General features: G+C 38.3%; 5 protein-coding genes and 1 long non-coding RNA gene across 13 annotated transcripts; 3 read left to right on the top strand and 3 right to left on the bottom strand.

Annotated features, from left to right (window-relative positions):
* The first annotated feature begins 98 nt into the window (after window positions 1–98).
* On the top strand, window positions 99–2222 carry LOC104802355 (putative nuclease HARBI1). Of its 4 annotated transcripts, none has more exons than XM_010525910.1 (4): window positions 99–328; window positions 682–1139; window positions 1218–1443; window positions 1529–2222. In XM_010525910.1, the coding sequence occupies exons 2-4, from the start codon at window positions 696–698 to the stop codon at window positions 2038–2040; spliced, it is 1182 nt and encodes a 393-aa protein (XP_010524212.1). In that variant the 5' UTR covers window positions 99–328; window positions 682–695; the 3' UTR covers window positions 2041–2222. The 4 variants fall into 4 exon arrangements, with proteins under 4 accessions (XP_010524212.1, XP_010524210.1, XP_010524211.1 ...); XM_010525908.1 differs by having other exon boundaries at window positions 422–1139; XM_010525909.1 differs by having other exon boundaries at window positions 99–468.
* LOC104802357 (serine/threonine-protein kinase rio2-like) lies at window positions 2201–5848 on the bottom strand. Of its 5 annotated transcripts, none has more exons than XM_010525913.1 (14): window positions 5760–5848; window positions 5388–5526; window positions 5232–5278; window positions 5016–5086; window positions 4807–4920; window positions 4512–4687; window positions 4333–4421; window positions 4130–4247; window positions 3817–3890; window positions 3639–3686; window positions 3349–3523; window positions 3045–3167; window positions 2759–2848; window positions 2201–2670 (listed from the first exon to the last, which is right to left on the bottom strand). In XM_010525913.1, the coding sequence occupies exons 2-14, from the start codon at window positions 5469–5471 to the stop codon at window positions 2506–2508; spliced, it is 1374 nt and encodes a 457-aa protein (XP_010524215.1). In that variant the 5' UTR covers window positions 5472–5526; window positions 5760–5848; the 3' UTR covers window positions 2201–2505. The 5 variants fall into 5 exon arrangements, with proteins under 5 accessions (XP_010524215.1, XP_010524214.1, XP_010524216.1 ...); XM_010525912.1 differs by having other exon boundaries at window positions 5701–5781; XM_010525914.1 differs by having other exon boundaries at window positions 2759–2842; window positions 5701–5781.
* LOC104802356 lies at window positions 2598–3041 on the top strand. Its single transcript, XR_770021.1, has 2 exons — window positions 2598–2689; window positions 2785–3041. It is a non-coding gene; the product is annotated as an uncharacterized LOC104802356 (long non-coding RNA).
* A 385-nt stretch (window positions 5849–6233) lies between the features above and the next one.
* Window positions 6234–9874, bottom strand: LOC104802353 (guanosine nucleotide diphosphate dissociation inhibitor 1). Its single transcript, XM_010525906.2, has 13 exons — window positions 9732–9874; window positions 9110–9172; window positions 8930–9013; window positions 8732–8839; window positions 8467–8639; window positions 8261–8372; window positions 8079–8159; window positions 7903–7965; window positions 7675–7776; window positions 7220–7344; window positions 6891–7101; window positions 6722–6796; window positions 6234–6600 (listed from the first exon to the last, which is right to left on the bottom strand). Exons 1-13 carry the CDS (start codon window positions 9816–9818, stop codon window positions 6550–6552), a joined length of 1335 nt encoding a protein of 444 aa, XP_010524208.1. The 5' UTR covers window positions 9819–9874; the 3' UTR covers window positions 6234–6549.
* A 2542-nt stretch (window positions 9875–12416) lies between these two features.
* On the top strand, window positions 12417–16316 carry LOC104802352 (ankyrin repeat protein SKIP35). The gene is made up of 4 exons (XM_010525905.1): window positions 12417–12530; window positions 12721–13874; window positions 14387–14819; window positions 15180–16316. Exons 2-4 carry the CDS (start codon window positions 13261–13263, stop codon window positions 15981–15983), a joined length of 1851 nt encoding a protein of 616 aa, XP_010524207.1. The 5' UTR covers window positions 12417–12530; window positions 12721–13260; the 3' UTR covers window positions 15984–16316.
* A 101-nt stretch (window positions 16317–16417) lies between these two features.
* LOC104802351 (ARGOS-like protein) lies at window positions 16418–17738 on the bottom strand. Its single transcript, XM_010525904.2, has 2 exons — window positions 17411–17738; window positions 16418–17180 (listed from the first exon to the last, which is right to left on the bottom strand). The coding sequence occupies exon 2, from the start codon at window positions 16921–16923 to the stop codon at window positions 16528–16530; it is 396 nt and encodes a 131-aa protein (XP_010524206.1). The 5' UTR covers window positions 16924–17180; window positions 17411–17738; the 3' UTR covers window positions 16418–16527.
* Window positions 17739–20248: the final 2510 nt, after the last annotated feature.

Genomic DNA, 20248 nt, shown 5'->3' with positions numbered 1-20248 from the left:
TTACTTCACAATCATCATAAAAAAGTTTGGGAACTGAGAAATAATTCCGAGAGGTGCAACCCTTTGGGAAAGTTCTCTTCCTTTGGACTCTGGACTTCGTTTTGGGTCAAAATTCGGACCATTTATGTATCGATCATGAATCCCTGTTCGTGTTTGTTCTTGGTTGATCTTCACGATTTCCTCTTCTCTGTGTGTGAAGTTGGGTTTATCTTTTATCTTTTCTGGGTTCATGAAATTATCGATTTTGGGGTGCTTCGGTTGCCGCTATGATGTTCATCTTTAGGGCGTAACCATCGTCGTCGTCGTCGTCGTCTCTCACTGAGTTTTGGTATGAAACTTGTTGCTCTCAATTGGAAACCTAGGCCTGATTTTTGTACCTTCCTTCACTGGAAACAAGGGTTTTTGCTTCTTTCTCCATCAGGGTTTTGCCTGAAATTCGCTTTCACTGCATGAGCTTCGTCTTCCCAGGTTGTGATTCTCTCTTATTCTTCTTCGAAATCCTCCTCCTCGGATTGTTTCTCTGGTTTTGTCACATGGGATGGGTTCCTACTTGTCTGTTTGGGGGGCGGGAAAAAAAACTTGCGAGTTCTCTGTATTTGCCGCAGTGTCCGACCAGACATGCCCGGTTGTTTCTGCCGATTCTGTCCCTCTCTTATGCTTCACCTCTTTTGTCCATTGCAGATACTGTTCTCTCAATGCAGAGCTTCGATGAAGAAGACAAAGACCGAGTTGTTACCAGTTCTGTGCCCAAAGAACTCAGCCATGTCCCCATTCCAGGTGGTAAAAAGTTTGTGTACCAAGTGCTGAATGGTCCTAACGAGCGTTGTTTGGAGAATTTCCGCATGGATAAGCCCGTCTTCTACAAGCTCTGCGATATTCTGCAAACCAGAGGCTTGTTGCGCCACACCAACAGGATCAAGATCGAGGAGCAGCTTGCCATATTCTTGTTCATCATCGGCCATAATCTGCGAACTCGAGCTGTTCAAGAGCTGTTCAGATACTCTGGGGAAACTATCAGTCGCCATTTCAACAATGTCTTGAATGCTGTCATGGCGATTTCCACTGAGTTCTTCCATCCACCAGGGCCTGATATCCCACATGAAATCATGGACGATCCTCGTCTTTATCCTTATTTCAAGGCAAGAAATGTTAATGGCTTCCTGCCATAGATTTCGGTTTTGATTCCGCTGGTTGCTAAGTATTTGCTCTCTGTGTAGGATTGTGTGGGAGTTGTTGACGGAATACACATTCCCGTCATGGTGGGAGTAGACGAGCAAGGTCCTTTCCGCAACAAGAAGGGACTTCTTACGCAAAATGTTCTTGCAGCTTTCTCACTTGATCTCAGATTCCATTACGTTTTAGCCGGCTGGGAAGGCTCTGCTTCTGATGAGCAAGTTCTCGCTGCTGCATTGACCAGACGCAACAAATTCCATGTCCCCGAAGGTAAATTCTGCATCTTCACACCATTGTTACCAATTCCCGAACTCTATCATTGTAAGTTGGTGATGAAAATTTCATTATGGTGCAGGAAAATACTACCTTGTGGACTCTAAGTATCCAAATATTCCGGGATTCATAGCCGCATATGATGATGTTAAGGTCCAAACAGGCGAAGAACCTAACGGTTATCACCCGAAGGATCCAAAGGAGCTATTCAATCAGCGGCATTTGCTGCTTCACGTAGCAACTAACCGTATATTCGGGGCATTGAAGGAGCGTTTCCCGATTCTCCTTTCGGCTCCTCCATACCCTTTACAAACGCAAGTGAAGCTGGTCATCGTGGCTTGTGCACTGCACAACTTCGTCCTCTCCGAGAAACCTGATGATTTCGTTTTCAGGATGTTCGAAAATGATAGAGTGGCAGGAACAGAAGACGCGTCAATGGCTTCAGAGCAGGAACAGGAACAGCTTGTGCAAGATGAGAAACATGGACTAGAGCCGATGGGTTTTACACAGGAACAGATGGAAGATAGTTTAAGGTTAAGGGATGAAATTGCATCTGCTCTGTGGGATAATTACGTCCACCAAGATCTGTCTTAGCTTGTAGCTTCAGTTTCAGGAATCTTTTAGGTTTTTCTGTTTTGTCTTGTCATTGTCTTTTCTAAAGCAATGGTTTGAGATATAACCTAATCAAACAGAAAAACCTCCCACTTAGACCAAACTGCATCCAGTTTATGACCGAACAATCTCACACTCTATGAAATAAAAACATGCTTTCATTAGTTATTAAATGGCAAGAATCTTACATCTTGCAAGAAAATCGGATAAACAAGCTTTTGGTTCACACAAAAATCCAAACTGATATTACAGTGTTCGATCCTCTCACGACACCACCAAAATCTGCAGAGCTCCTGAGATGCTGGAGCAGAAGAAACAAAACCCGCTTCTGTGTTTTTTATGAAGCGGTTATATCATATGATCACTCTTGGATCCCAAGCTCCAAAAACTTTGTGTCTTCATTCTGTGCTCTGATGATCATTTAACTCCTTTTCCAAGTCATAAATGTCACCAGTCTTTCAACCTTTTCTGGATTTTGGAATTTTGAGAAGATCGACCTCCCTTGTCCTTGTATGAGTTCCTTGATGAATTCCTCCGTCCTCCCCTCACCGCTGCCATGGCACGTCTCCTTTGCTTGTTCAATCTTTTCGCCAGCTCTATGCCTTCTTCTTCCTGCCGCAGAAGAAAACGGGTATTTACTAGAGTGAAAGATAGTTTTTGTTTTTTGCATAGGAGACTGACTATTGGAGTAAATGCTAACCTCATCACTTTCATCTTCATCTTCAGATCCACCGCTTTGACCTTTCTCGTGATTGTCATCGTCAACGACGTGATTGTTTGAATTCTGCTCCTTTTATCATTCATGCCAAACAAACATTATATAGATTTTATCCGGTGTGAAGTGCAAAACAAAACTACAGATGCATCATGCATGGAAAATGCAGAGAACATCAGATATTATCATATTAAGAAGGGGCAAAAAAAGGAAAGCTATGCCGCCCTTCCAATGTCAATATCATTCTTTATTTAACACAATTTTATCATACCTTTTCTTGAAATGAGTTGAACCCACTAAGGTTTTCCTCATTTGATTCAGAAGTCTGCTCTTCTTCATCTTCAGATTCCTCGTTACCAGAATCTTCACCCTTCTCGAGGCCATTTTCAATAAACTGCAAAAGATAAAACCCAATATTCATTTTAGATTCCATTTAAACACCACATGAAAGAAACCTCAAGTGGAACAGCATTAAAGACATCATCCTACAGACAATAAATATAAAAAAACTTTTTGGACTATGGCTAAAAAAAGGAATCTTGGACTAGGAATCAAGGTGATATGGGTTTACATACTTTATCAAGGTCATTCTGCTCCTTTCTTGTGAACCCACTAGCTTCTAGTTCCTTATCCAAAGCACCAGCAGACTTTGCTATCTCCGAAAATGACAGTCTGCCGCTATCATCTGCTGCATCTACCTCTTCTGTTTCATCCGAATCACCTTTATCTTCTTGAAAAGTCATATTAAACCTGAAAGGGAAGCAAGGTTAAGCATTCAAGGATTATGCAAGGAGTACTGAAGGATGGATCATGCGGGCGGGTTTGTGGAAAGAAGGTTTATTTCTGAAATTATTCAGGCACTTGCCTCTTTCTGAAAAACTTGAAGATGCACTCAACATCACGGTCAAAGTACCTATAATAGATTTTATATGCAAATATGAGTGGCAGAAATCATATTTACTTACACCAAATCCAGTAAAATCATCGGAGGGAAAATGATAACAATTTTTCGAGACAAGGTGAACAGAAGAAATATCACATACATCTGTGCATTTCGGTGTGAAACAGAGACCATTTGCGGAAAGTCGATCATTGTAATATCCTCTTCATCATCAATCTAAGATACATATAGAAATTAGACAAGTCACCCAAAATGGTCAGTAACCTACAAGACAAGACAATTTATTTATCCTTTGACAAGTCTAAATCATCAGTAAGAAGCAACTTAGATAACGAAACCAATGCCAACTAAACACAACATACTTGGCAATAAAAATTGCGGTCTGCTATCAGAAATGCAAGAGAAAAAGGAATCATAATCAGTAGTCGAGAACTCGAGATATTAAATTATATTACCATAATGTTGAACTCGTTGAAATCACAGTGAATTAGACCATGCTCTGCCAAACGAACAACAATCCCAAGGATCTTCTCGAAAACAGTCTCGGGATTTTGCAATTGCTTCACCTGAACACTGTGATAGACAATAAGGGCAGTAAATACTGCAATCAGGCTAGGACGGCATTTACAGAGTCTGTTTGGGAAGTAAAGGTACTTACAGGGGGTAGCCCTGGACAAGGGACATGATAACACAATGCCTATTGCAGTCAATAGCTTTCGGAACAGGGAACTCATGTTCTTCCAAAGCCTGCTTATCATGCCGACAAACATTAAGCCAAAAGGGCAAAGTTATGAAACAAAAGCAGGTGTTGCACTGATGGAAACAGGAAATAATAACCTTCATAAAAGCAAATTCCTTGAGAGCTGCAAGCCGAGACAGGTATAACCAATTGTAACTACTCCTGTGCCGCAGGTAATCACGCTTAGATTTGACTGCCCTAAAAGAAGTTCTCCCCAGTCTATGCAACTTCATTGCAAGGACAGTCCCGTCTTCCTGAGCAACCTCAAAGATGTCTACATTAGATGGTAAAGGACACATAAATTAGATAAAACCAAACATACATACACAAATAACTTCTGTAGGGTATGTTACTGAAGAAAAAACCCACAAATAAAATGCACCGACGACTCACCTGATTCTTTACCAACCCCGATTTGACGACCAACGGCACTAAATACGCCTCGGTTGACCATCGTTTTAATGGCAAGAAAATCGTAACCGAGATATGTAAGCCGGAATCCATCATCTAGATAAAGATGCAAAGAACACCATTAGGGCCAGCCCCACTTTCTAAAACTGCAGATCCGTATGGAACAAATTGAGGCATAAGCAACTACCCACATCTAGAGGAATCGTGGTGCAGAAGTTTATACTTGAGCAAGTTCTTCAGGACCTTGTAGGTGCCTCCATGCCTGGACACACGACAAGCATATGATTATCACAAGATCTGCAAAGTTACTGTTTCTGAAATAGCGAGTTAAAGCCAAGAACAAAAGAACACACTAACAGACAAAAAATCACTCAAAACATGGAGATAGATAAGAAAAAAACAAATACTTGAGAGAAGCAATGCGCTCGACGAGTTCGGCAGGGACAAGCTCATGCTGCAACCGAAAATAACCGAAATCTGTCAGTGGATAAAAGAAATCGATTTCCAGTAAACCGAAAACCCTAATTTTGAATCCAGGGAAGAGGAGGAGGGGGAAAACAAACGTTTCGCATGCCCATCTCGACCGCAGTGAGTACTCGGAAATCATCTTTGGACAGATATCTCAATACATTCACGTCAAGCTTCATCCTTTACGCTTCCGTTTTTCTACTCGATGCCCCCCTTTCTCTACTCGGTTTCAAACTGCGAGAGAAAGACATCAGATTTTAAGGGCTCAACCGGATTGGTGATTGAAACAAACCCTAGACAGGAAAACCCAGTAAACAGACGCTACGACGAAGAACTGATCCGTGAATAAAACTACAGACAAAATCGATCTGAAAACGATTAAAAGGAGAAACTGAATTGAAATCCAACCCTGGGAATTGCGACAGAATCAGCGTAAGAACTAGGAGAATTCATGCGCGCCAGATTACCTTATAGAGACTACTCTCAAGGGAGAGGTAGGAGAGAGGACCAACGGCGAGACAAGGGGCAGGAAAAAAAAACCTTGATGTGAAGTATTAAAACGCTGCGTTTTGGATGAGTTAAAGAAAACCGGTTTAATAACCGGATCAGACCGACTCATCGTCCGGTTTGGGCTAAAGCCCGAGTGTCCAACCGTAAAAGCAACAACTAAACCTCATCATCACTACCAAAAAAAATCTGGTGAAATACGCAAATTTCAGAGTTTTTTTTTTGAAAATACACTATGATATTTTAGATGATATAAACAATAGATTTCACCTTTCACGTAATTCTTTCCTTTTTTAAATTAAAACTATGATGAACTCGTGTATTTTTTAATTAAAATTATTATTAAACAAATTTACTCTCACTATTACTATTTGGATAGCAATAAAAGTAATGGAATGGAAGACATCATTAAATTCCAACACAAACTGAACACAGAAAAGCCAGACAATGAACATCTATTACTGTTTGGGTCAAACTTCCCAAGCCACTTGACAAAAAGAAGTAATTAGTGTTTAGAATGGAAAATCTAAAATGAGACTAAAAGTCAAATCATGAAGCTTAGGACAATTTGTTTATAAGTTTAAGAGCTTTTGCATATTCATGATCCAGCATTCATGGCAATGAAAACCAGAAACTGGCATCAGAGAGAAACCAGACATAGGTTAAGAGAACTTAAGAAGAAGTCAAGATCATGTAAGAGAGGAGAGAGAGAGAGCATCATTTTTGGCAGATTCAAGACAAAAATGTTGCTCATTCATCTGAAGCACTGGCTGCACTCAGATCCACGCTAAGATCCAGTACCTGCAAAAACCAAACACCCATTCATTCCATCCCTTCTTGACTGTATATTAATTGTGTCTATAGATGATGATGATGATGATACATAATGCAGTTGAAAACGAATACATATATACATATATACCTTTCCAGTGATGAGGGTATACATGTTCAACACATCTGCCACTGTTGTCTCAAAGTGTGTTGTGGCATCATAACTCTGTTATGAAATGAAACATAGCTTCAGAAGCCAGCCCTCGATAAAATAAACAGGTAATGTAATGATAATATAGCTCAAGAGTATGATAACTCACTGTTGAGATAAAGCAGTTGTCTAATGAGGGTTCATTGACTGGCTCGTATCTGTCGTATATGTCAAAGAATATCTCGTCAACAGGACCCAGAAGATCAATTCCGGGCTTCAGTTCGGTTTGTGGGTTATCCGTCTCAGCATCTGTTGACACAAATGCTATGAATTTGCCCCTTGGAGCAACGTTGTGAGAATACGAACAGCAGAAGACATACCTGTCACAGGAAGGGTATCATTTTAGACCACAAAACAATGGATATCTAAGCATAAACACTCATTCATGTCTTTCAAGTTTTCAATAGAGACAAAAATAATAAAAATAAGAGCACTAACATGTCTGATTTGCGACCCAACTGCTTCTGGGGAAGTATGATCTGCACTGAGTGAGATTCGTTGGTGTTTGGAATAGGGTGACTCATTATGGCAATCGCCCTCGCAACTCTGCCGATCTTCCTGACCTGTTGGAACAAGATTTTTCATCATGTTATGAACTGTTCAAATCCACACATGATAAACAACCAGAATAAATTGGGTAAATCTCTATTCCTCAACAAATCCATGTTCTTATGAACAAACCAGAAAAAAACAAAAACACCGAGGGAACTAGATGTGTGTATGTATCTAACACTATTACAGTTATTATGCCTACAGATCCAACCATACATGAAATCGGAGACTGGCACTGGTGTCATAAACATCTGTGTTCCCTATACAGCTCCCCGCTATCGTGGAAAAGAATTTGGGACAGTTAAAATGTCACTGGGCGCTTATTACAATTCTAGTATTACCTTGTCAGCCAGGTAGGAAGGATCACAAACAACTTTCTTGCACTTGGCAGTCTCTCCTTCTGATGTAACACCGGCAACCTTACCTTCTTCATCAAACTCAACCTGGTATAAGAGACGAAATTGCCACATTAGATCTGACATGAATCCAAAGTAAAGACGACAAGGGTTGGCCCCTCCGCCACCAGCGGAAGTTGGAACGACAAAAAAGAGAGATAGAAAGAGACAGACCTTGCATTCAGGCTTATTCAACATATATGTTCCACCATAGACAGCACTAAGTCGTGCAAATGCCTGAGACAGAATGAAAAGAAAAAAATTAACAAAGAATCCAGAAATCATATTTCAAAACATCAGAATACTTCCCAATCAAACAATGCATAGACCGAAAGAACAGAAACAGAAACCTGAGGCAGTTCTCCTAGCCCATAGAGAGGATAAAGATAAGGTGAACCTCCTTGGAAACGTGCAAGGGACTCCGCGTAAAGCTAGACCATTAAAAACAAGAATGTCAGCATATGCCAGTTCCAAACAAAATATGAAAGAAGGACAAGGGGAATAAAATCTGGAGCCCCTAAGAGCAGTTCACCTTCATTCTCATCACAGTATCAAGGGCAGGCTGGCTGAGATATGAGTCATCCCTGTGAAGTGCCACTGCATGCCCAATGAAGTCAATAGTGTTGTCATCAAGACCGAATTTCCTGCCAAAGTGTCATCTACTTGGTCAGCCATTTACACTCCTAATTGAATGTCAACAAAACCATGATGCTGGATGACATCAGAACATCAACTTACGAGATCAATTCCTTTGTCGTAACTCTGTTCAAATCCATCCCACCATGTGTTTTTGGGTCCTTTTCGTCGTAATCCTGAACATAACTGAAAAATTTTCCAGCTCGACGTTTCTCGAAGATACCCATCAGAGGAGATTTCAGAGCCTCCATAGGTGTAGCCGGCACCTTGTGAATCTGTAGACTAATTCATCAGATTAAAGAGCTACAAATAAAACGAACGAGATCACGGCAAACACACAACCAACATGTGGGTGAGAAGTCTGCACCTTTCCTTTGTTGAAAACGTAGCTGCCATCCACAGCTTTAAAGGACAAGTACTTTGTAACATCGGTATGAATAAGCACACGAACAAGTTTTCCATTTCCCATCATAAACTGGTCCACCATATCAAGAGAAAGTCGTTAGGAGGTGGCTTCGGTACAAAAAAAAAAGGAACAACCAGCTAGAATCAATGTACATCGTACCTTGGGCATCATGTCAACATTGTAATCCCTGCTTGCACCTAAATGGGCAGGGGCCTTGTCTTCTCCCCTAAACTTCTTCCAAAGCTGCAAAAAGAAAACCATGAACGGTGTATACTCGTTAAAACTAAAAAGGACAAGAGAGTAGCAAAAGATCATTCAAGAGATTTCAGAGATAAGAACCTGATTGAGATTAAGCGATGTAGACTCTCCACCATAGTAGTCATTCCTGTCCATGTGAAGAACCTATCCAGAACATACATAAAACTACATCAGTCGACCAGCAAGCTTTCAAACTGTAGCATGTCATGATTACTTAAAACACATGCCGCATCTATTCAAGACAAAGTCGGCTCGTCCCATGAAGGGATCCAACCTCATCTTGAATTTCAAATTTCTGTGAGATGCCGTTCCTGCGTATTCCTCATTATCTAATGCGTCAAAACAGATCGCACGAAGAATCGTAGAGCTGATGGAAAATGGTTCAATGGTCGGATTGAAAACCCAAAACACAACCACTCACGAAAATAAACTCGCGACGAAAGAGAATAATCGCGAACCCATCTTAGCAAAACAGGCATTTTTCGATATCTTCCGGGTCAGACTCGGTATATCCGATCTTCTAACAAATTCACCCCTAGTCAGATCGAAGCCAAGACCTCAGATCACACAATCAAAGATCTCATCTCCCCTAGGATTCGTATATTATACACATACAATTTTGAATTTTGATTTCGGATCGAAGAATAAAACCAGCAATGAAAAGCTTAACGAACAAAACCCAAAAAGAGGATGGTGGGAGGACCTTGAGACCATCGACGGAGAGTAGACCGCTAAGGATGCATTCCTTGAGACCGGTTCCGAGAACAATAACATCGTACTCTTCATCCATGGCTGACCGAGAGAGTGAAAGAGAGCGCGTGTGCTGAGGTCAGTGGGGAGTCTCCTATTAGATGAGAGAGCGTAAACAAAAGGTCGGTAATCTAAAAAAAAAAAATTAATTTGACATAATATTAATTATCTTGAAAATATATCTATTTATTCTCTAAGTTACACTTTTTTTAATTTAATTGTAATAATAATTCATACATTTACGTAACAGTTTATAATCGTTCATACCACTAATTAGTAATGACCAAAATAAAGTTTAAGAATTATTGTATTAAAAATATAAATTTAAAAATTATTATATTCAAAAATTTAGAAATTACTTTGTTAAAAATATAAGTTTGGGAATAAATAGATGCATCTATAAATTTATGAATTAATATTTTACCAAACTATAAATTAAAGAATTTTCAGATATTTTTTTTTTCTAAACAAAGATGCTAACAACAAATGATTGTCCATTAATTTTCTTTTTTTTAGATATTTAGTTATTATTATATTTACCGATTCACTTTGTGCTATTACACTGAATTCCCGAGACCCGAGTGTCTGATATATATCCTCAAAGTGAAATCTAAATTATTTCTACGCTATCAAACAAATACAAAATTTTGAAAAACTATTGAATAATGCCATGAACAGTACGTGTGAATAAATATATATGTGTATAAATATGAATAAAAGTGTGTTTGTGTGTATAATTTATTTGGTAGTTTTTTTAAATTGAATGTATTTATTTATGTTTTGAGTGTATTTGTTTAATTTTTTAAAAAAATAAATCTTGAATCTTGAACTAATTTTCAAGATTGCCAAAAGAGCATTCCTTATCGATCCATATTTGCAATACTTTACCAAGGCCCGTTTAGTTGGTCCGGTCGAAAATATATATACCGGTCCGTACAGCATATATAAGTCCAACAAGGCCCATACGGCTAAAATGTCATACGCTTATATATATATATATATATATATATATTCTGCAAATATATGTTTCGATAGTCCATATATTATTTCGATTTACATATTAAATCACATTGTTATTTGTAATGAAAATTAATTAGTTTTGGATGTTGAATCGTTTTAATACCTAGTAGTAGGATATGCATGATTAAATAACAATACTACTATTGTGAATATTTAAAATCGTAGAAAGCCATTTTAAAATCCCATCCATTTTAATGTTTTAGTTAGTAAAAAATAATATACATCGGTTACCTATTATTCTGTGTTAATAAATTTTGATATTTTCAAGTTTTTTTTTTTTGTTAGCTTGTGGGGGTATTATAATAATTGGGGAAAATAATGGAATCTAATAATCTAAGGAGTCGGGGCAGAGCGGGCAGGAGAGAGAAGAAACCGGAAAGAGGATACGTGTCGTAATGGCATGTGGTGTCAGCATATGTGGGCCCCATGTCTGGTTTTTGATTGTTCGATAGTTTTCTTAATTCAATTTCGACCCCACTCTTTCAAGGACCTTTGCAACTTAGTCTCTTGATTCTGTAAGCAGACCACTTTGGAGTCCTTTTCCCGTCACCCGATAATAGTTTAACATTGCGTTATCTAAAAACTAGATGATGATGATGATAACATTTTTGTATATATTTAGTAGTTATATATTTTTTTAAATCGGAATAATTTTGGATTGATGTTGACACTCTTAATAATTTATAAAATAATTGATATGATTTCTTCACTCACGCGTAAAATTCTTACAGAACATTGTAATCTATGACATATCAAATCAAATATTAAAAATTAAATTGTGAATCATATAGTTATATTTTTAATAATTATAAAAAAGTTTTTATATTTTTTTTGAATCAATTAAAAATTAATTTTAAAACATTAATATTTTTTGTATCAAAATTAGAAAATTCAATGCCTTTTGGATTTCCCAACTTTTTATTCATAATTAGTACAATATGAGTAATAATATTAACGAGATTATAAAAATGCTCAATGAAATTTTAGGCTGACCATCTAAATTTTAGGTCCTTACAGATTTAACCCCTTAGGTTCTGAGTTTTATTTCTCACCCCAATAAAATCCAAAATCACGTCATGTTTCATGTAGTTGTGCCTTAAAAGATTCACATGTAACATTAATATTCAATCCTCCATTAAAAAACAATTACTAACGAAAAACGTAACCTACTTTATCTTTTATTGACAGACAAAAGCTTTAAAAGAATGAAATTCAGCATTCCTCCAAAAAAAAATCCCTAAAAATAGTATTTTCTACACTGGCGGACTACTATATTCGTAACATGTAAATATATAAAATATATAATATGATACATGTATATATACACACAGATATATGCACGCATATTGAGTCAATAGAATATTGTATTCCTTTTTTTTATTTTCCACTGGAATATAATCTTTTTCCATGATTTGTAATCGGGGTTATTTGTCGATCTATGATTTGCAGCTAACAGAATATGGAGGTTATAATTCATTTATTTACTGAAATTATTGGAAAGAGAGGGAATCTAAATTTAGAATAATTATATCTAGAGAATATTGGGAAAATATCAGTTATAATCCAACTTTTTAAATTACTGCAATAAATGAAATCCTCTCTAAAAAAAAAGAAAAGAAACCGGAACCCAATGCACAGCCGCACAGGGCTTTTCTCAACCTCTCTTTCTCCATCTCTCTCTCTCTCTCTCTCTCTCTCTCTCTCTGCATCTCTCAATGAAAATCTCGTTCAGGTTCGCTCTTTCTTATTTTTCATGTTCATATACGTTGTTTTTCCGACGACTCTGCTCCGTTTTTGTTTTTGTCTGATTGTGTTTTCCGATTCGGTTGTATGTATTTCGGTTTCTCAATTGTCGGGTATTCGCGCGAATCAATTTGGGGTGTTTTGTTGATGATGTGTTTTTTTTCCTTCTTCCGTTCTAGGGTTTGTTCTTGATTACTGGTGGCATCGCCAGGATTGAGTCCACTGATTGAAGGCATCAAGGATTTATGCGGGATGAGAGTTGGTGATGGGGATCAGTGCTGGATTCGGGTTTTGGCCGTAATTTTGTAGATTTCGATGCTTCGACGGCTACCTATTTGAATCGTTGAGACCCTTTTTGCTCTCGTGAACCACGTCTTGTAATTTTCAAGCATTTCAGGACAAGGGGCTTAAAATTTCTGGATTTCGTCTTTCGATTCGCTGGGCTTGATTTCTTGTCTAAGTCTACTTTTTGAAGCAATCTGGAATGGTTAATGGATTGAGAGGATATCAATCTGGGAGTTTTGTTCTTTTGTTTGCTTCCGGCACTTTCTTTCGGATGAATCCAGATCTGGAGGTAGGAAGTTGCTCTAGACTTGTGTAAAGAAGAGGGTTTTGCTTTGTTTTGTGGATTCTAGGATGTCTGCATACCTCTTGGAAGAGTAAGGTTTTCTCCTTTTTTGGGTTTTTTTGAGCGGTTTGGGAGTTGTTTTGGTTTGGAAATGGAGAAAGGGATTGTGTGTAAGAACATGAAATTAAGCGATCAGATTTACCCTGATGAGCCTTTCTGTTCCGAGATGGAAACTGAGGAGAGCGCTGCTGAATCTCCGAAGAACGAGTTACCGGATTTTTCATCGGAAGGAGGCGAAGGGAGTGATGTGGTTTTCTCAAGAGAAGCACCTCTGATTGGTCATCATGATTCAGCTGGAACCAATTCGGGTGAATGTTGTGGTTGTAGTGCAAAGAAACTAAAGTTCAGAACTAAGGGAAATCTTAGGGAGGATAAGAAGCTTAATCGGCACGATAGAATTGAACTGGGACGACTCTTCCAAGGGGCTGTAAGCTCACAGAACTGGGAACTGGCAGAAAGATTGATTCAGTTGGCTGATCCTCAGGCTTTGAACGATTTGCTGTGTGTTGGTCTGGATTCTGTTTGGTTCTTGAGCACAGAGCATGAATCACACGGGATCATGGGTTTGATTAAGAAGGTCATAAGTCATGGTGCTCATGACTTCACTCGAGCTACTCTTAGGACTTCATTCCTTGCTTCATGTGTCTCTGCCTGCCAGAGTCGCACCATGAGTCTTGCAGATACTGTAACTGTTATGGCTCAAAGGTACAAATCTGATTCTTTTATGAGATTTTTCTTTCCGTCTCATTATATATATTGTTGTTGTGTTTGATGATTCCTTGTTTCTTCTCTGGTTCGCTTGTAACTTGCATTTACTTCTCGGGATTGCAATTCTGTCCTCTGGGTCGCACTTTTTACAATGATTTTTACGTCTTTAATGGGTTGTCTGCTGCACATATAAATTGAGTTAGCATTGGTAAACCTTTGTAGGAAATGATGTTCAATTAGGTAGACATAATTTACCTGCTTGTGAGTTCTGTAAAATCTGTTGCTTTAACTTCCGTGGAAGAGATCTTCATCTTCAATGATGGATGTCTTTCACTTGTTAGCTCTATATGTGTACTTGTCTGTGAGAAATATATCATGGATGTGTTTTGAGACTATCTAAGGTTACTTTCAGTATCGCTCTTGTTCTTTCTTTCTTGGAATGAAATAATGTCCCGTATGATTTCATCTTTTCCATTGTTAATCCTTTTTCTTTTGTCTGGAAATAACAGGTTGCATGAGCGTCTCCAGGAGTGCAACGGGGATGAAGTTCTTAAAGCAGAAGCTGGTGCCAAAGTTCAAAAGTTTACTGAATGGGCACTCAAATGTATAGGTTTCCACTCCCGATGCCAGGGAACTAGGGATAGAGTGAGCCAGAATTCAACTGTTGAGATCCAACTACAGCTTTCTGCTTTCAAGATGTTCTTAGATCTAGCGGGAAATCATCTAACTGGAAAGGATTTCACCGAGGCTTTTGATGCAGCTTGCTTTCCCCTCACACTATTTTCCAGCTCATTTGATCCTGGTTGGTCGTCTGGAATGTCAGCTACTGTTGTACAAGGATTGCTCGGTATGCTGGTGGAAGGTGGTGCAGATAACGTGAATCAGTGTTTTCTTGAAGCTTCACGTTTCGGAAGTACCGAACTTGTGCGCATCTTGTTGCAGGTACCCTATACGATATTCGATTTGCCTAAGCGTTTTCTTGATTTCCAGTTACGCAGTTACGACACTTTGCTTTTAAGTAATCAACCTATGACAAAAGAAATCTTTCAATCTCATCCATATATACCAGCATTTGATTCATATTAGTTCTGTGTTTGAATTACTTTATTCCCCAAGGACATTAGCAGTGAACATTACATGTGGTTCGACCATTTTGTTTTTGATCTCACAGCAAACCTTCTAAAATCAATTGAAGCCTAAAACTATGCATCTGAGAACAGAAGTCACATGTGGTGGCGAAGGCTTCGTTATTACCTTGTTGTCAGTTTTCTTCTGTATGTTCTGACTTTCCTTTTTTTTCAGATTGCTCAAAGGAACAGCCTAGACGTAGATGTCGACCTAGCCTTGGGCTTCGCATCACATTATTGCAAAATCGGAACAATGGAGTGCCTGGTGGAAGAAGGTCATGCCATTACGTTCTTAGGCCCCTTGATGAGAGCGGCCGAGAGAGGCTGCATGCAGGTCGTCCAGTGGTTCGTGAAAAGAGGATGCCGGGACATGGAACTCTGCCTTGCCCTGACGGCCGCTACTTCCCGCAGCCAAGAAGAGGTAGCTGCCTATCTCCTCCCTCACGTCCCGCAACCTGTCCTTGCCGCTCTCAGCATCGAGATCCTCAAAGCGGCCGGGGAAAGAAGCTGCGGGTCCCTCAACGGCGTCGAGTTTCTCCTCAAATCGGATTTCCTCGGCGATCCCACGGCCACTTACTCTGTCGCGGACAGCATCGCGAGATCAGACGACGAGAGCGTTCCTCCTGAGCTGAAGTCGTTTCTGCAGGAACACTGGTCAGAAGCCGCTTTCGACAAAGGGATTAGAGAAGGGCAGGAGCACTTCGTGAACTTGATGAGGATTACGGAAAGGGGCGAGTCTCCGATATGCTTGAGCGACCTGCCGGCGCCGTTGAGGGTGGGGATCGGGTACATGTCTGTGTACAGAGAGTGCGCGGAGACAAGGGGAGTGTTGTTGTCGCAGAGGCTAAGGGGACAGCTCGTGGAAGCGGTGAGACAGCTTCAGGGCTTTGTCGTGGAGACAGAAGCCGGCCAGTGCGGTCACCTCCTCGCCATTTTGGAGCGTCATCTTCCTCCATTTTTGGTCAAAGCTTCTCACTGAAACAGAGCCTCTGCCTAAACACGGAGGAGAAAGGGGGGGAAACACGAAGGCATCGATGGCGAGTTTTCATCCGTTTTCTGGGATAAGTTGAAATAATCGCAGAATTTCGGATCTGGGGTTCAGATGATGAGCATTTTTTTTTTTTGCTTTTTTTTGGGTAAAACTTACCGGAGATGTACTGGAATCTAGTCTCTGTTTAATGTGGTCGTCCCGAACAATGGATAGGGTGGAAGGGCGATATGATATGTTTGTCTCTGTCTGGTCGGTTCTGGTTGTCGTAACTCAAGCCATGTATATGAAGAAACCTCGTGTAATAACAAATGAGTACGGTCATATTGGTAAAACTCAACTTCATATCCCTTTTACCTCATTTCTTTACAACTGTATGTATATACGTATACCTTACCACTTGAGGTATGTATGTATAATATATGTAATGCAACAAAAAAGCTGTTTTTTTTCCCTCGTTCTTTCTAAAACAAAGATTACATCTTTTTTGTTTTACCAAAAAAAAAAAAAAAAGATTACATCTCTTTTTTTTTTTTTACAGATAGGAGCAAGCTACATTTTTGGGGTTGGAAGTAGGGATGAAGGCGAGGATCATGAGGACAGCCAAAATCCCGATGGGAACGAGAAGCAACATGAACGGCGGCGGAGGCAACGGCGGCAGAATCAACGGAAGAATCAGCAGCGACGCCGTCAGACCCACCAGTAGAACCAGAGACTCTATGCTGAAGTAGCTCGCCGGTATCAGCCTTCTCGGGCTATTCTGCGCCGACATCGTTCGCCGGATTTCGTGCTTTTTCGTCTTCTCCAGCAGCGGCGGCGGTCGGAATCTCATGGCTCTGCTCTTCTCTCGCCGTACGTCCATGATGTTTCCCGAACAACGGTCTTGGATGTTGATGACGTCTTTTGGTAAGCCGGAGATTTCGCGAATCATCTACGAGGTTCTCTGGGTTTGATCAAAGCATTCAGATGGCTAGCTCCCGAATTGGTTTTACGAAGAACTGAGATACACCCAGATGCAAAGCAACGACCTTTTTCGTCAATGCAGCTTGATCCAGACGATGAATTTATGTTCGATTCCCTGGAATTTCTGAACCGAACAGCGATACCCCAAGATCCTGAATTCAAAATCCAGGCAAGAGAGCCGAGACAGCGAGACTTTGGGACGAGTGGTCAGATTTGGAACCAAAACTGCAGAGGAAATCGTATCGTTCAGAATTAGTAAATGGTACGAATCATCCATAGACATAACAGTGAATGTGAATCCAGTATGAACAACCAGAATAGAAAAAGGACGGATTTGTTTTCAAGAATAATCAGAAACATGAACAACATCAACGTCTGGCAATAAAACAAACGAAGATCTGCAGACACACAAAAAAAAAGACAGTTTTCGTTTCAGATTTGGAGAAAGGCAGTACCTTGACCGTGATGAGGGCAAAACCCGTCTGATGAAACTTGGCAAGAAGAAGAAGAAGAAGAAGAAGAAGAAGAAAGGGTTGGAGGGTTACAAGGCGAAATCTGGGATGCAAATCCAAGGGAGGAAGATAAATGGGGATTTGAAAAGATTTGATTTTGGAAAGAAAATGGATGCTTCTGACAAAAGTGAAGAGCAAGTTGCCGGTTTTAAGAAAGAAAACGGACTTATTGCGACGCTTTCCTCCAAGGTTCTTCTCCCCTGGTCCTCTCTCTCTCCTCCTCTCGTTTTTTTAATCTACGCGATGAAATGAGAAGCAAACTAAGCCTCTGACTGAGACCGAAGTTTCTCGATCTTTTATCTGTTTTTAAATTTTCAATACTCCGTGCTTTTCCAAAAAATGGAGCAAATCTAAATCCTTTTCAAAAATCAATAATATTTTCAAAGATGTAGTTATATAAAATCATATCTGACTAACTTTTAAATTAATTTTGATATATATATATATATGCATATATTATAGTTTAATTTAGTTTGATGTTATATGTTCAAACCCAAATATTTTATCTAAAGTTTTTGGTTAGGGATGAGATGATAGTTACTCTGAAAGGGACTTTGATGTGTTACCAAATGCAACACCAATTACCAGATGCAATGTACAGAACGATTGAGTCAGATAGGACAAACGAATTGAAAGACCAATTGTTTCCTTATAAAAATACATTGTACGGATATATACGATGAGAACAGCTTTCTACCATATAATAATAATAATAATAATAATAATAATACGACCACAACTTGACATGTATAAATCAAGAGCATGCCATTAGATATAAGCTTATAGAAAACAAACTCGAGATCATACATGTGACACCATATTGTATTCAAATACAAGTATTTGTTGGTAAATCATCAAAATTGATGAGATCAAATCAGTTAAAACTCTGTAAATATTATTGTAATCTATTAAATTTCCAAGAAAGGGAAGGGATTTTCAAGAAAAAATAACTTTTCTAAAAAAAATTATAAAAATTATTCCTTTCAGAAAAAAAAAATATACCCAATAATATAATTCTAATGACCGTTTTTAATAAACTCGATGTTTTTTATGTGTACATGAACATAAATTTTAAAAACTCAGAAGAAGTTGAAATATGCAAAGCGTTGAATACATGTGCGTACATGGCAGCCCATACATTAATTGCCATTGGGCATCGCACAACCTTTCATAGATCACATGCATATGGTGGAAAATATTATAAATACATACATGCATGCATACATACATGCATGCATGCATGCATATATACATGTATACAAGTAAATATGGCACCATTTCGTAACGTTTTCGAATCGTAATCGGCGTTCACGATTCCATCATCATTCTAATTAATTAAGGTTTATCCAATAATTTCGACGGTACGTATACATAAATACAAAAAAATTATACAAACATTTTTTTTGTGAGTGGCGTATTTTTTTTTTGGAACATTCATGTTCGACTTTTTATTACGTTTTTTCTCTTGTATCTATACGGATTATTGCAATTTGTGTTAATAATATGATTGAAAAATAAACATTATATTAATTTAGTTTATAAAAAAATGTATAATGTAATTGACATATGCTCATTAGAAACGCATATAATTCAATAGTACTGAACTATATACATTTATATATATCAATAAAATAAAAATAAATTAAGTTTTTTTTTGGTAATCAGAAGGAAAAAGGGGTCACGTGGTCTTTCCTCTTCGATTCAATGCATTTCTCCTCCAACTTGCCCTATTGGCTATTAATGTTCCTCGTACGTCTCCGGTCTCTCCCCACCCCACTTTTGTCGCTTCTTAGTCGGTTTTCCCATTTTATTTTAATAATAATCAAATTTCACATTTAAGTTTAAAAAATTTAATAATCCGGTACAAAACATCTAATTTATACTGCTACGTGCCTCATTTTGTTGGGGAAGACAATTAAGGATAAGATTAATTATTTTCTGATTAGTATTTATAATGCATTAAAGTAGCTAAAACATATAATATAGTTTTTTTTTTGTTAAAGAACATATATATAATATAGTTGAATAACCAGTTTGAACATGTTGGTCCATGTGTATTATATTTTAAAAATAACTGTTCTGTAATCAATGATCTGCACACAATTAACCCATTTTATATGTTATATATATATATATAGATTGCATAGATATCGAAATAAAATTACGGTCACCTTTTATTCCATACTTTCTGATCTTATCTAGAAGTTGGAAAATGTTAACATAATATTTTTCCGTAGATACCAAAATTAAGTATATAGAAGATAAAGTTGAAAAATAAACTAAGAGATAATTATGGCTTTTTCCACCTTTTTGCAACACTGACCAAAGTCAAAAGAAGGAAAACAAAATTCATGCATCTGTATGAGTGCGAGGACATGGATGCATGCATAGGAATGCATGCATGTATCCAAACATATAATAATATCTCATGATTCAGTTTATACATCCCATAAAAACACGACGACATATACATCATCTTTCTCGAGCTTTGCACGTGTTTTTCAATTCCTAAACAATATTAAACAGACCATAGATCGACCGTCGTTTGAATGTTTTAAATATTTATTGTTCAACGGTATATACGCATATATATATATATATAATTTCGTATATAGTTGTTAAGGATATACGAATTCCCAATATTTATAATAAATTTCAATAACATATGTGAGTGTGTAATTAAGGATATTATTCCGCATGCATCCATCAACAAGAAACATATGGGTATATAATTTCAACCATCCATCACCGCCACAAAGTTTTAACAAATAAACCCGGGGG

Source organism: Tarenaya hassleriana, unplaced genomic scaffold (genome assembly GCF_000463585.1).
Source record: "Tarenaya hassleriana unplaced genomic scaffold, ASM46358v1 Cleome8, whole genome shotgun sequence".
Taxonomy (NCBI): Eukaryota; Viridiplantae; Streptophyta; class Magnoliopsida; order Brassicales; family Cleomaceae; genus Tarenaya; species Tarenaya hassleriana.
The sequence above is the reverse complement of the archived record's forward strand: the minus strand, read 5'-3'. Positions and strand labels throughout refer to the sequence as shown.

Coding starts and splice junctions, on each gene's coding strand:
- LOC104802352 (XM_010525905.1), top strand. CDS start 13,261: ATGGAGAAAGGGATTGTGTGTAAGAACATGAAATTAAGCGATCAGATT. Junction 13,875..14,386: donor GTAACTGTTATGGCTCAAAG/GTACAAATCTGA, acceptor TGGAAATAACAG/GTTGCATGAGCGTCTCCAGG. Junction 14,820..15,179: donor TTGTGCGCATCTTGTTGCAG/GTACCCTATACG, acceptor CTTTTTTTTCAG/ATTGCTCAAAGGAACAGCCT.
- LOC104802353 (XM_010525906.2), bottom strand. CDS start 9,818: ATGGATGAAGAGTACGATGTTATTGTTCTCGGAACCGGTCTCAAGGAA. Junction 8,640..8,731: donor ACGTTTTCAACAAAGGAAAG/GTGCAGACTTCT, acceptor ATTAGTCTACAG/ATTCACAAGGTGCCGGCTAC. Junction 6,601..6,721: donor ATACCCTCATCACTGGAAAG/GTATATATGTAT, acceptor TGGTTTTTGCAG/GTACTGGATCTTAGCGTGGA.
- LOC104802351 (XM_010525904.2), bottom strand. CDS start 16,923: ATGATTCGCGAAATCTCCGGCTTACCAAAAGACGTCATCAACATCCAA.
- LOC104802355 (XM_010525908.1), top strand. CDS start 450: ATGAGCTTCGTCTTCCCAGGTTGTGATTCTCTCTTATTCTTCTTCGAA. Junction 1,140..1,217: donor GTCTTTATCCTTATTTCAAG/GCAAGAAATGTT, acceptor CTCTCTGTGTAG/GATTGTGTGGGAGTTGTTGA. Junction 1,444..1,528: donor CAAATTCCATGTCCCCGAAG/GTAAATTCTGCA, acceptor ATTATGGTGCAG/GAAAATACTACCTTGTGGAC.
- LOC104802357 (XM_010525913.1), bottom strand. CDS start 5,471: ATGAAGCTTGACGTGAATGTATTGAGATATCTGTCCAAAGATGATTTC. Junction 5,279..5,387: donor TCGAGATGGGCATGCGAAAC/GTTTGTTTTCCC, acceptor TTTCGGTTGCAG/CATGAGCTTGTCCCTGCCGA. Junction 3,687..3,816: donor TCACACCGAAATGCACAGAT/GTATGTGATATT, acceptor AATCTATTATAG/GTACTTTGACCGTGATGTTG.